This window comes from Erinaceus europaeus, chromosome 16, assembly GCF_950295315.1.
Source record: "Erinaceus europaeus chromosome 16, mEriEur2.1, whole genome shotgun sequence".
Taxonomy (NCBI): domain Eukaryota; kingdom Metazoa; phylum Chordata; class Mammalia; order Eulipotyphla; family Erinaceidae; genus Erinaceus; species Erinaceus europaeus.
In genome coordinates this window covers 72,112,906-72,127,347 of record NC_080177.1, presented here as the reverse complement: position 1 = coordinate 72,127,347, position 14,442 = coordinate 72,112,906, and the positions used below count along the sequence as shown (strand labels likewise).

The following is a 14,442-nucleotide window of genomic DNA, read 5'->3' as shown; positions in this document are numbered from 1 at the left end:
TTTGACATCTTGTACAAAATGCAAACAATTGCTTTACTAGTTGGTTACTTGATATTGATATATACATTGACTGAGACTTCATTGACTGGAATATTTAATGAAATCTACAATCGATTGAATATTGTTCTGGATTCTGGAAATTTATCAATGAGTAAAACAAAGCTCTCATATTGTCTCAAGGGGCACATGTTACAGTGCACAAGGACCAGGTTTGAGCCCTTTGTCCCCACCTGCAGGGGGAAAGCTTTGCAAGTGGTGAAGCAGGGCTGCAGGTGTCTCTCTGTTTCTCTCCTTCACTATCACCCCCTTCCCTCTAGATTTCCGGCTGTCTCTGTCCAATAAGTAAAGATAATTTTTTAAATGCACACATATTTTAAATCATATGTATTTGAAATAGCAAGTGCTTTAAAGATATATGCTTTGAAGAAAACTACAGACTAAGGAGAAGTAGCAAAGAAGGGCTAAATTAAGGAAGAATTTCTGAGTCTCTAATTTTTTAATCTCTAATTTTTATCATAAATCTGAATAAAGTAGGAATTAATATGATGTGAATACGGGGAGTGCACAGCAGAAGCCAGGGGAAAGCACAGGTCACTTTCAGCACAATCCAGAGTCAGTATGGTTGGAGTGGGGTCAGGAGAGGGACGAGTGGTAGGAAATGAGAGCACAGAGTTGATGGAAACACTAAAAATTATTTGGATTTTGAATACTCTGAATATGAGGCCTGAGTGTTTTGAACATAGAGTATTGAGAAAGTAAGTATGTGGCCAAAGTCTGTGACCAGAGCAACGAAATAAATGGAGCTATTGTTGGTGAAATGACAAAGAAATAAGCATCAGCAAACTTGGATGAAAAGACTCAAAAGTGGGGGCCAGGTGGTGGCGCACCTGGTTAAGTGCTCACATTGCAGTGTGCAAGTGCCCAGGTTCAAACCCCTGGTCCCCCACCTGCAGAGGGGAAGCTTCAAGAGTGGTGAAGCAGGGCTGCAGGTGTCTCTCTGTCTATCTCCCTCTCTATCTCCACCTCCCCTCTCAATTTCTCTCTGTCTTTATCCAATAATAAGTAAATATATTTTAAAAGAGGCAAAGTGTGAGAAGCAGTGTAAGGATCCCGGTTTGAGGCCCCTGCTCCTCACCTGCAGGGGGGTCGTTTCACAGGATTCTCTTCCCCTCTCTGTCTTCCCCTCCTCTCTCCATTTCTCTCTGTCCTATTCAACAACAATGACATCAATAACAACAATAATAACCACAACAATGATAAAAAAACAACAAGGGCAACAAAAGGGGAAAAAATAGCCTCAAGGAGCAGTGGACTTGTGGTGTAGGCACTGAGCCCCAGCAATAACCCTGGAGGCAATAAAAACAAAAGAAAAAAAGAATCAAAAGCTATTATACTTTAGTTATGCTAGATAGCAAAAGGAATTATTAAGCAGGAAATTAAGTAGATAAATTCAGGTCACAGAAAAGTCTTCCTGTGTAGAGAGATAACTTTTTTGCTTCTTCTCACATAAATGGCTGTTATATCAAGGGATTAGTTGAAGGTCACCTACAGAGAGCTGTAAAAGGAAAAAAAATAGTGTTAGGTACTGGAAAAAAAACATATATAGGTCAACTCAGCTAAAAGTACTCTCCGGTACAATGCTTAGAATGAATATTTCAAGCACAGATCTTTAACTAAGGCTACTTAAGAATCAGAGTGCTTTCAATGATAACACTGTGGCTATTTTTGCTCTGTGCGACAAATATATAAAGAGTACCATCAGGAATCATTCATTTACTCAGCACTTGATCGATTTCAACAGAGGACTGATGCTTCTGAATTCAAATTGGAGTGAATTTAAGGTAAGAGGTTATGCTGGCTTATAGTCTGAACCTCATCCTCGCGCTAGCTAAATTCCCTTAAAATATTTGTTCAAGATGCCAATCCAAGACATGTATCCCTCTTTAGCAACAAGTTTTCAATTGTATAGGGAACCAGCTAAAAACAAAATGTACTTTGGAGAGCTATACACATGTTACTAAGTACTGAAAGAAATTAGCGATGCAAATTTTGGGATTTATTGATGGAGATCTTTGAAAATATGAGAGTGCACCAATATTGAACTTGGCCTTGCTGGGAGCAATTATCAGTTAAGTCATTGTCCTTATTTCTTCTCCAACATTCCCAATATTATGTGGAACAAAGTTTCATCTAAAACTCTTTAATCAAAGTACTTTGTTCATGGATATGGTGAGACTTACTTACCAAATCCCCCACATTTTTATATTGTGAACAAATTTTAAATCAGTTAAGGATAATAATTAAAATGTAAAAAATAAGACTGTGTGAGTGATAATATTAAATAGCACAATAAAAAGCAAATTCTTGATTTCTGGCAATACATTCTTGCAATATTGTCTTCTCTATAGTGACACAAATCTTGAGCTGTACAATTGTTTAATCCTACACATGATCTTGTGTAATTACAATCCATATTGATATTTCTGAACTAGACAATAGGCTCCTGAATGATGAGGGAGTAATTCACTAGTTTATGAGGTTCTGGGATACTACAAAAGGGGTTGGAGGGCAGTAGTGGCTGAGTAAGTCCTGATGAACAACGAATCACACTGGTAAGGTAGTAATAAGTAGTCTGACAGCCAGTCTCTTTATTTCATCACAGTATCACTGCAGGCACAGAATTCTGAAAATCTCTAGGTACCCAACACTAAGCTACTTACTTAGCTGTAATGAGGCTCAGAGAACATCTAATGAGAAAATTTCTGGGGGGTAGATAGCATAATTGTTATGCAAAGAGACTCTTATGCCTGAAGCTCCAAAGTCCCAGGTTCAATCCTAAACAGTGCTCTGGTGAGAGAGAGAGAGAGAGAAGAGTCCTGTGGAGGAAAAAAAAAAGACAATTTCTGTGAAATCATTTACAACATGACAATGTCTTGTTTTTGCAGGTATAGGAGGAGGGAAATGAAAAGCCAAGGAGGGAATAATCACTCTGATTCTGTGAAAGAATTCATTCTTCTTGGATTCCCATGTGCCTGGAAAATTCAGATTCTCCTCTTCTCTCTCTTCTCTGTGACCTATGTCCTGACACTCCTTGGGAACCTGTGCATCATCTGTGCAGTGTGGTGGGACAACCGTCTCCATACCCCCATGTATATCCTTCTAGGGAATTTTTCATTCTTGGAGATCTGGTATGTCACCTCCACTGTCCCCAACATGCTAGCCAACTTTCTATCTGACACCAACATCATCTCCTTCTCTGGCTGCTTTCTCCAGTTTTACTTCTTCTTTTCCATGGGCACCACTGAGACCTTCCTTTTGTCTGCCATGGCCTTTGACAGGTACCTTGCCATCTGTAGACCCCTGCACTACCCTATCATCATGACTGTTCAACGCTGCATTAGAATAGGATTCTGCTGCTGGTTGTGTGGCTTCTCCTGTTTCCTTTTCCCAGTTTATCTCATCTCCCAGCTCCCTTTTTGTGGCCCCAATACTATCGATCACTTTCTGTGTGACCCAGGACCCCTTCTGAAGCTGTCCTGTGTGCCAGCTCCTGCCACCGAGATCACCTGTGCCATCTTTAACTCTGTTCTCATTTTCTCCACCTTCCTCTTCATTACCAGCTCCTACACCCTGGTGATCAGAGCTGTGTTGAGGGTCCCTTCAGCAGCAGGGCGGCAGAAAGCCTTCTCCACCTGCGGCTCCCATCTGGCCGTGGTGTCCCTGTTCTATGGCTCCATCATGGTGATGTATGTGAGCCCTACAGCAGGCAATCCATCAGGGATTCAGAAAATTGTGACTTTATTTTATTCTGTGATAACTCCTTTTTTCAATCCTTTGATCTACAGCCTCCGGAACAAGGAGATGAAGGAGGCCCTGAGAAAACTATGTAGGATTATGAGATTTGGTCCAAGACAGCCTCTCAAGAACTAGAATCTACACACATAGAATGTATAACAATGTGACTTTAGAAGGAGAATTTGAGAAGCAAATGTATTTCCTATATTCCCTGAAATATGTTTAGGGATACATTTCAATGAAGGAAATAGCAAAGGAAATCTTACAAGAATATGTATAGTTTGTACTAGGATTTACTGCATTAATATTCCTGTGTATACTGAATAGAAACAGAAAAAAATTCCAGATATCCTCTGACATTTTTAATTAAAATAAAAACATAATTTAGATGTCAACTGGTCACATTCTGTCTTTTTCATACTTAGGTAATTTGATTCTATTCCCCAGTTTTGTAGTAACTAGATCTATAAAAGCTCTACCATTATCTCTTTCTTAATTTTTTTATTATCTTTATATATTGGATAGACAGTTAGAAATTTAGAGGGAAGGGGGAGACAGGGAGAGAGACAGAGACACCTGAAACACTGCTTGACCACTCGCTAAGCTTTCCCCCTGCAGGTGGGGACCGGGGGCTCGAATCAGGGCCCTTACGCATTGTAACATGTGCGTTCAACCAAGTGCCACCACAACCCGGCTCCTCCACCACTATCTCTTTACACACCTATACACACACACACACACACACACACACACACACACCATTCAAACATGACCATGTGCGTTTCTTTCCTTTGACTCTTAATTCCAGGTGCTGCTTTATTTTGATTACTCCACAGATGTACAATTGATTCCACTTTTGACATTTTATTCAAAACCAAACTTACAACATCTTTGTGTGGGTTTATTAACAGTGTGGCATAAGGGAGAATCAGAGGCAGAGTCTCCAGTTGAACACTTAATTATTTAATAGCTCATGTGATGCTTCTTTCTTCTTCTTCATCTACTGTTCCCCACTGACAAGAGTTGCCAAAATGTCTTTCCCTCTCTTATTAAATTATTAAATTATCAGGAGTTATTTGAGCTGATATAGAAAATGTAAACTGTATAAACTAAAGAAAAAAGAAAACATGAGAGACGTGCTATATGAAGTCTGTAACATGACTGAGTGTATGCTGAACATAGATTTAAGTTTCAGATAACTGTTTAATTAGCTCTTTGAAGCAAATTGCATGTTCACTAATTTTATCAAAGTTGAAAGTTTTCAGTTACAAAATATTAAGAAAAGTCTTGTATTTAAAGGAAAGAAAAAATACTTTGAGAATCTCACATGATTTATAGAGCAAAGAGTATGTAAGAGATCAACAATTTTTAACTATATTAGCTAAGAAAAAAGGCAGGGGCTGGGTGGTGGTGAACCTGGTTGAGCACACATTATAGTGTACAAGGATCAAGGTTCAAGTCCCCAGTCCCTGCCTGCATGGGGAAGTTTCATGAATAGTGAAGCAGTGCTGCAGGTGTATCTTTGTCTCTCTCCTCTATTTCCCCATCCATCTCAATTTCTATCTGTCCTATAAAATTAAATTAAGAATCAATAAATAAAAGTATAAACTTCTAAAAAATGAAAAATATTCAAACAAAACCAGAAATCAAAGTATGCACATTACTACCAATTTACATAAATAAAAAGTTACAACACAGTATTGTTAACAATGGCATGCCAGCAAATTGAATAACTTAGTGAAATGGGAAAATTCCTAAAAACACATAAAATATCAAATTGACTCTAGAAGCAATAAAAGTCTGAATAAATGTAAAACAAGAATGTTTTAGAATATTTGAAAGGAACCCTCCCCCAAAAAAAGTAAAGTCCCAGGGTCACATGACTTTGCTGCTACACAACACTAAACATTCAAAGAAGAAATAATACTAACACACTGAAACTATTCCAGAAAAATTAATAGTAGGAAACACTTCGAAATTCACCTTAGAATGTCAGCATTGCCCTGAGTACAAGGACACTTTAACAAAAGAAAATGATAGGACAGTATCTCTGATGAATATAGATATAAAAATATTGAACAAAACACTAACAGACTGAATTCAACATCACATTAAAAGTATCATCTCTCATGATCCACAGGGATCTACGCTAGGTACTGAAGTGTGGTGATTCAACATACACAAATCAAAATGAAGTCTACCCCTTTAATGGAGTGTAAAAATCATCTTGTCAAGACTTCCAGAGTGGAGCTGTGGCCACCTAGTCTCTGAAGGCTGGCTTTTCCCCAGAAAGCAAATTTTTTTAAAAACTCAGTAAATTTTATAAGAGCATGGCTGGAATTTCTGTTAAGTTATTCTTGTCTGAAGGTTGGCTGTGTGTGAACAGAGGAAACAGGAGAAGAAAATGAGAGATCCAAGCAAAAAGAAATGGTACTACGTTGTCAGCAGGTATCATTTTTGCAATTGCATTAAATCCACACCAGATTCCTTCAGGAGCCATGTGGCCTACAACAAAAGGAGCTCAGCACTGCTTTTTAGTGCTCTAGATGTTCAAACAGGGTCTTGAGTGAATTTTAACATATTATCCAGGGAACCTGGGGAACTGGACATTGTATCCTTAAGGTAACTAAGAAGCCAACCAACCAAACTCTAAGGTGTCACAACTGCAAACAAGACTCTGGTGACTTCCCTACATTCTGAAAAATTGATTTATACCTCACAGCAGAGTTCTCACTTTTGGGAAATGGTTTGGGAAAAGCAGAAGGATGTTTGGGCTCTCCCCTGACTATTTAAGGGATATTAGCTTCTATGATATTAAGTCACTTCAAATTCCTCCCCGTCCCTGCAACTCACATACAAAGCAGAACCCAGAACCACCTGCTGACTAAAAACAGAAGCCAAAATAAATGGGTGAAAGTAGGAAAATACTGGTTCTGGAGAATCAACATGCCAGTCAGACACTTAATGATATAAATTCAGAGGAGCTATCAGAGAAAGAATTTAGATAATACACTGTCAGGAAATTTGAAGAAATACAAGCACACATATCAGCATGTGCAAGGATCAAAGTTTGAGGCCCCACTCCCTACCTGCAGGGGGAATGCTTCATGAGTGGTGAAGTAGGTCTGCAGGTGTCCAGATGTCTCTATTTCCTTCCCCCTCTCAATTTCTCTTTGTCCTGTTAAATTAAAATGGGGGAGGGGGTAAAAATATAGTCACCTGCAGTGGCAGATTTGTAGTGCAGGCACCAAGTCATAGGTTAAACACACACATTTCCATATATTCATTAATTTCATATGGACACAGCATGTTTCCAAGGTTTATAATTGGTTGTAACCAGGGGATCTCCAACTGCATGCAAGAATAACCTGGAAAGATTTTGACAGCACAGCTCAGCATAATAGTAACTGCCACTCAACTTTCCTGTATTTCAGAGCATGGGTCTTTCTCTTGTTGCCTTTCTCTTGAATTTTCACCAGTTCCAGGTAGAATGAGTATATGAAATTTTTAACTTATTCAGCAGGTTCCCTGGCAGTGGCAGATACTGAAGATTGTGACAGAGACCAGTTGTGCTTTTTAGTAAGATCTATTTCCAGTAAATCTTCTCTCAACTGCTCTTAGAATGTAATCATAATATAGAGAAAGAGAATCAAGAGGAACCAGGCTGAGACAAGGACAAGTGTGGCAGGGGCTACAGTGGCCATATAGTCTTGAGGTTTGAAGACTGATCCCAAGCACTGCATTTTTCTCTGGTGTTGATCAAAATAAAATATTTTTAAAGATGGGGAAAAATTTCTATGACATAAACAATAAATTCTTATAAGCACATGTCAAGAGATGTGCAGAATACTATTCCTGACATCCCCAAACTGAAAACACTCCAAATTGTTACCCCAAGAACAGAGTGGGAAAAATATACATTTATAGTCATTGAAAATATTATGCACCAATGATAAATGAACTATGGGTATATGAAAGGCTGTACATAAGTCTCACAAATTCAATTATGACAGAAAATTTCTTGAGTCAAAACAGACCTCAGATGATTTTATTTATGTACATTTTTAAAACAAAGAAACTGATAGTGTTGAGTTGGGGAGACAGTATAATGGTTATTCAAAAAGACTGTCATGCCTGAGGTTCTAACATCCCAAGTTCAATCTCCAGGACCACCTTAAGCCAGGGCTAAGGTCTCTCTTTCTCTTTGTATCTTTCTCATTAAAATAAATAAATAAATATTTTTTAAAAAATTGATAATATTAGGAAGGTAGAGGTCACTTTAGAAAGGGGAGAGAAGTAGTTGGCAGAGTCACGATGGGCTCCTGGCTGCTTAAGTGATGTGTGACAGTGGTGGTGATGAAATAAGTGTGCACATTTTCATTAGTTCAGCAAACTATATATACACAATATGTATACTTAGTGGTACAATATTTAAAACAACAACAAATGCTAAATCACATCATTTTAGTCTCTACTCTAACTTTCCAGGCCTTGTCTGACAGTTGAAGCCACATTTCTCAATGATTCATATGGCCCTAAGTGATCTGTACTCACCTTACTCTTGGCCACCACGTCTTCCTTTCCTAATGGACTCCTCACTGACTGACTCTCCAAAACACCATTCTCTCCTGTCTCTGATTCCTGTGAGTGACAGTTTCCTTGACCTGGAAAGTAATAGTAATATACCTGCAAAATTCTCTCATTTTAAGGTAATGCTTAAAGAATACCTTCTTTGTGAAGTTTTCCTTATCACTCTGCAATCAAAATTTCTCATTCTAATATTCCCTCCCCAGCACTCGATATATTTTTCTAGATTTTGTTTTATAGTATGCTTTTTTTTTTTGAACCACACAATCAACACAACTTTAATACTCCACATTATTTAACTTGATCACAATGGTGGTGACCTCCTTGTCAACAATCTTGTGAGTTGAGGAGCTGATTCTCATTTTCATACCCCATCAGGCAGATACGCTCTCCTGAGCTGGTCTGACTTGGATCTGGAGCCTCCGTTCTTCACGTGTGGAGGCAGGAAAGCACGGACAGCTGGACGATCAGCCTTCTCAAGTGGGATGTTGGCTTCCAGACACATTTTCACAAAGTAACACTGACTTTCTGTTTGTGCAGTACTGTTGCACTGCAGGGATGCAGTTAGGGGCCTCTGCTTTTTTCTCACATTCTGCTCTTCAAATTCTGCCTTCCTCTTGGTATGAGTCTTTGACTTGAGGTGGTCACTGATGGCAGACTTGCGAACATGATTCAGAACCACGTTGCAACAAGTGCAGAAGAGTTTTCCTCCATCTTCATGCAACTCACCTCCAAATTCAGTGACTCGGTCCAGGGGAGTCACATACAAAGCAGTCTTAGACCGGTTGCGAGCAGGTGGCGCTGTCACTACAAATCGCTCCATTGTGACCTTGATTAAGGTTTGGATTCGTTTCCAGCTTTATTTATTATTATTATTTTATTATTTTTATTTTTTGGTCTTGATTCTTAGAATCCTGCCTGCAAATTCCGGCAACTTTCCGTGTGGTCAAACCCCGGACAGGCCTTGAAAAAAATCAGTTTTTCAACAAGTGGTGGTGGGGAAATAGTTTCTGGGCTTGCACCCTGTTTTCCCTGTGGTGTCGGGAAATCATGCCGCTGCGTAAGATCCAAGTCGCCACTAGGGGAAGTCAAGACTCGGCCAGAAAGGAAAGCAAGAGGAAGAAGAGGAGCAGGAGGGTGAAGGAGGAGGGAGGAGGACCCATAGCCCCTGCTACTGCCAATGCCGGGCCGCCGCCTTTGCTAGATGGAGCCCCACTGTGGCTGCCATGTGTTGTTTTCGACGGGTTATGTTGTTTTCGCCGGGCTGGCTTCACGGGCGGGTAACAGATGACCAGGGACTCATGGTTGAGCTGTAGGCAGTATCTCTTTATTCATGAAGGATGCAGCACAATCTAAGACGAGCTAAGTTAAACTCAAAGTACAGTACCCTAAAACTCACAATGCTGTCTTTATATATAATTCCCAAGTAGGGTGGAAACAGGATGTGACATAGAGAGAGTGGAGAGAAAAGTGACTGGTGAAAATCAGAGTGTGACAAAGAGGGGGCAGATTAGGCGAGAATCCTATCACTGAACCACAAATGCCCTGGAGGGAGGGTGGAACTTGTTAACAGTGGTTATGTAAATAGAATGAAGTGGTTCTGTAAATAGAATAGTGTTAAGCAGGGGGGATTTAAACCAAATGAAACAGAAGGGGTCTCATGCATACCAACAGCCGTGTCCCCCTATAGTATGCTTTTTTAATGTTTATTTATTTTTCCTTTTGTTGCCCTTGTTGTTTAACATTGTTGTTGTTATTGCTGTCGTTGTTGTTGGATAGGACAGACAGAAATGGAGAGAGGAAGGGAAGACAGAGAGGGAGAGAAAGAGAGACACCTGCAGACCTGCTTCACTGCTTGTGAAGTGACTCCCCTGCAGGTGGGGAGCCGGGCTGCGACCGGGATCCTTACACTGGTCCTTGCGCTTTGCATCATGTGCGCTTAATATGCTGTGATACCACCTGACTCCTTTATAGTATGTTTTTATTTACAACATTGCACTTCTCTCTCCAGTATATTGTATAGACTATGAAAGGATGGGTTTTTGTGGAGGGCATTACTCTAAAGTCCATAGGTTATAACAATGGTTGGTATAGCATAGGCACTCAAGAAATATTTGCTGAATATCAGAATGCCAACTAAAATTTTTAACTGAAAATTTATGGTACTCTACATAGAATGTAACATAAATGTCTTTTTTAAAAATCCCAAGTTACAGGCATTTGATGAACAAAGAATTATTCTTTAAAATGCATATAGGCAGGTCAGGAAGTGGTCCTCCTGCTTTAGTGCAAATGCTACTCAAAGCTCAAGGAGTTGGCTTTAAGCCCCTGGTCCCCACTTGCAAAGGGAAGCTGTACTAGTGGTGAAGCAGTGCTGTGGATGTCTCTCACTCTCTCCTTCTCTCCCTCTCTCCCTCCCCCTCTCAATTTCTCTCGGTATTGTCAAGTAGAAGGAAAATAATTAAATCATTGAAAATGAGTAGGCAGAAATTTAAAAGGCAAAAATAAAATGAATATAAGGAACTTAATGGAAGAGTCTCTTAATTGGAAGTTATTATGACAATTCCTATCACTGCAATACCTAATTATTCCCCAGGAACCATCAACAAAGCATGGATACTAAGAAAAAAAGTTGTGATCTATTTCCATTATCTGTACTTTGGGGAATAATGAACCCTGGTGTTTGATCCTAAATAAATATGAGTAAATACTAAATAATAATGATAAAGGAAAGGGAAGGAAAACCAGTTGACAAATACTAGTAAATCATCAGGAGTCCCAAATCTCAACAGGCCATGATACAAGACAATGAACATATATAACACCTTCTTTGGGTTTCACTTTTGACACAGTTTAGAAAGATGTCTTTCAGAGTTCCCTTACTGCAATTTCTGAGAGACTACAGATGGGTTTATTCAATGTCTTGGAAGTTTCTCACATGTCTTTGGGTGCCATCAAGCAGCAGTTTATCTTTTACTTCTGATCTTCTCAACATCCATCCAAGTGAGTGCCAAGTGATTATCCTAAGTTACATATATTCATTGATTTGCAAAAAGACTTAGTATAAAGCATTTCCTTCTTGTCTTTGAGAAAACAAGTTATTAGATTGAAATATTAATATAAAAACTTAAAATTATGAATACTTTTTCTCTGCATTCTAATAAATGTTTCTCACTTAGTCCATATATCCCTTTGAAAGATAAAAAATGAGATAGATATATATGTCCTAAGGATTTTAAGTGAAAATACATATTAACTGATAAAGTATTAGAGAGCAATTTATATTGATTTTATTTGCGGGGTAAAAAAAAAATGGCAAATCTCTCTTACCATTGGCATCTGTTCTCCCATGTATATGTACTACCTTTCAGCTCCACTATATTTTTTCAGTGGTTATTTATTTTAAATATTTTTATTATCAAAGACTTAACATTGCTTTACAAAATAATATTTCATGGGTATAGTTTCACACTGGTATGTATAACTCAGCATATCTGAAGTGCTTATGCCCCCACCCCTTGCTTCTGGTAATAATCAGAGTTTTCATGAAGTCTGAAAGACAAATTGATTACTCTTTTTCCTGCAAGCTCATCTGCTTTAGCTATTTATGCTATACATGAGTGAAAGAATACAATGGCTGTCTCTCACCTCTTATGTCTCTTAGCTTAATCACCTCCACTTCTATCCATTTTGTCCCACTCAGTTCCCACATACAAATGAGCCCTAACTTTATGTAAATTGATTTGTCTTCTTTAAACTTTCAGCATGTCTGAGTTATTTGTTATTATTTTTGTTGCATTTCCCTACAGGATTTCCTCTAAATTAGAGTATAGGTCCTTTTTAATCTCCAGGAAATATTCAGAAAACAAGAAGGTAAGTATTAATAATTATTTGAAACAAGTCCTGTGTCAATGATTTCCAAGAAAATCCTGTGTCTGTGATTTCCTATTTTCTGAGTAAATAGGACACAAATCTCTAAAGGACAAAGAGGCAGTGCATTAAAATATATTTTTTTAAAAAATAGACAATATATTAGCAAAATTAATTATCCCCTAAAGTGTATGTCAGCCATAGCAAGAATATCTGGTAAGTAAACATGTAGAAGCATATAATGCTATTAACCAGGGCCATTCAGATGCCAGTGATTAGAACTCTTTCACACTGTTTATAGTGAATCTGGATGCCAGAAAAGAAAGCATTTTTATATTAAAAATCAGCATGAATGAATGAAGTAGAAAGAAAGCAATATAACCTTGGGGGGCTGGGTGGTGGCACTCCACTAGCTTGCTATGACCAGTGTCACCTCCATGTTTTTCAGAGAAATGAATGCATCCGGCACAGAAGCCACCACGTCTGTTAGTCATTTCATCCTTCTGGGCTTTCCCTCCAGTCCAGAAATGCAGCTTGTCTACTTTGGGCTCTTCTCAGTCACATTCACCTTGACCCTGACAGGGAATGCAGCCATTGCCTGTGCAGTACGGTGGGACCGGCGCCTTCACACCCCCATGTACATTTTCCTGGGGAATTTCTCCCTCCTGGAAATATGCTATGTCACCACAACCGTTCCTAAAATGTTAGCCAACTTCCTGTCCTCAAGCAAATCCATCTCTTTTGTGAACTGTTTTGCCCAGTTCTATTTCTTCTTCTCTTTTGGGTGTGATGAGGGCTTCTATCTCTGCATCATGGCTTTTGACAGGTACCTTGCCATCTGCCGTCCTCTGCACTACCCACGCATCATGAATAAGCAGATGTACACCGGTCTCATCATCTTGGGATGGTCAAGTGGTTTCATCCTCTTCATCACCCCTGTTATTCTCATTTCATGTTTACCCTTCTGTGGCCCAAACATCATCGACCATTTTATGTGTGATCCTGTTCCTTTGATGATGCTGTCCTGTTCTGAAGACACCATCACTCAGCTCGTTTACTCTACTCTCAATATTATATTCATGATCGGCACCTTTCTCTTTGTTCTTTGTTCCTATGCTCTAGTAATTCTGTCTGTGCTACGGATGCCCTCGGCAGCAGCAAGCAAACGCAAGGCTTTCTCCACTTGTGCTTCTCATCTGACTGTGGTGTTGTTGTTTTTTGGTTCTGTTATGGTGATGTATGTCAGCCCTGGATCAAGACACCCAGTAAAAAAGCAAAAAATCATCACGTTGTTCTATTCTGTGATAACACCTCTTTGCAATCCTCTAATATATAGCCTCAGAAACAAGGAGATGAAGACTGCTCTGAGGAAAATCTTCAGGATTGAAAGGGGTGCTCATAAAACATGAATGAGAGCCAGATTCCATATCTCAAGGGATGTGAGTGATATATTTGTCTGTAAGTTTATTCTTTTATTTATAAACTACAACAGTGAGGACCCATTATCATCTTAAACAACATTTACCACAAGGTATATAGTCCTACTTAAGATTATACTTCAACATTTGAGTTCAATTCTGTTTTGTATTAATATCAGTTAGTGAAATTTCATGTTCCTAACCTAAGCAGTCCCTCTATGTGCCATTCAATTAAAAAAAATGGCAAATGTCTGCTTTGGGTTACTAAGATAAAGCACCTAGTACACGTGTAATAGATCATAGACTGTATGGGAGATTCAAACTGTTAGTCATTAATTCTCCACTAGAACACACTGTCTAAAAAAAGACTTGAGATTGGAGAAAGTCCATCAAGGATGAAGTGCAGTCTGAGCATTTAAGGAAACAGACTAATAGTGCTAGCTGTATAGAAAACGATTTTGGAAAAAAGACAAGCATTAGTAATTTAAAAGGTATCAATCACCCAGAATATAGTAAAGATAAGGACTAAACATAAAATTTGAGCATTGCCCATGGCATAGCACACTACAGGATAATTTCAATGTAAACAGTATCTTTGGGTGCCATGTTGTTTTGTGTTGGAATCTTGACTTACTTTAGCAGTGCCATAAATATTTTAAAGCCATGTCTGTAAAATATTACATTAGCATTGCTGATTTAATTATGATCATTTTGTCTTGCATTTTTAAAGTATGTCTTTAAAACATAATTTAAAAGGATCACAATTATAAAA

The 14,442-nt window shown here is 38.7% G+C and overlaps 4 protein-coding genes and 1 non-coding gene across 5 annotated transcripts; 3 read left to right on the top strand and 2 right to left on the bottom strand.

The window, feature by feature from the left end:
* The first annotated feature begins 2,961 nt into the window (after positions 1-2,961).
* LOC103127163 (olfactory receptor 11H6-like) lies at positions 2,962-3,930 on the top strand. The gene has a single exon (XM_007538059.1). The coding sequence runs from the start codon at positions 2,962-2,964 to the stop codon at positions 3,928-3,930; it is 969 nt and encodes a 322-aa protein (XP_007538121.1).
* A 3,168-nt stretch (positions 3,931-7,098) lies between these two features.
* On the top strand, positions 7,099-7,226 carry LOC132533639 (small nucleolar RNA SNORA44). Its single transcript, XR_009545496.1, has one exon. It is a non-coding gene; the product is annotated as a small nucleolar RNA SNORA44 (small nucleolar RNA).
* Positions 7,227-8,681: 1,455 nt separating this feature from the next.
* On the bottom strand, positions 8,682-9,271 carry LOC103126308 (CGG triplet repeat-binding protein 1-like). Its single transcript, XM_007537206.3, has one exon. It carries the CDS (start codon positions 9,203-9,205, stop codon positions 8,747-8,749), a length of 459 nt encoding a protein of 152 aa, XP_007537268.1. The 5' UTR covers positions 9,206-9,271; the 3' UTR covers positions 8,682-8,746.
* On the bottom strand, positions 9,272-9,574 carry LOC132533366 (uncharacterized). The gene has a single exon (XM_060174165.1). The coding sequence runs from the start codon at positions 9,432-9,434 to the stop codon at positions 9,357-9,359; it is 78 nt and encodes a 25-aa protein (XP_060030148.1). The 5' UTR covers positions 9,435-9,574; the 3' UTR covers positions 9,272-9,356.
* Positions 9,575-12,704: 3,130 nt separating this feature from the next.
* LOC103127153 (olfactory receptor 11G2-like) lies at positions 12,705-13,661 on the top strand. Its single transcript, XM_007538049.2, has one exon. It carries the CDS (start codon positions 12,705-12,707, stop codon positions 13,659-13,661), a length of 957 nt encoding a protein of 318 aa, XP_007538111.2.
* Positions 13,662-14,442: the final 781 nt, after the last annotated feature.

Bases quoted from the DNA above. Each gene is read 5' to 3' on its own strand.
- LOC103127163 (XM_007538059.1), top strand. From the start codon at position 2,962: ATGAAAAGCCAAGGAGGGAATAATCACTCTGATTCTGTGAAAGAATTC.
- LOC103126308 (XM_007537206.3), bottom strand. From the start codon at position 9,205: ATGGAGCGATTTGTAGTGACAGCGCCACCTGCTCGCAACCGGTCTAAG.
- LOC132533366 (XM_060174165.1), bottom strand. From the start codon at position 9,434: ATGATTTCCCGACACCACAGGGAAAACAGGGTGCAAGCCCAGAAACTA.
- LOC103127153 (XM_007538049.2), top strand. From the start codon at position 12,705: ATGAATGCATCCGGCACAGAAGCCACCACGTCTGTTAGTCATTTCATC.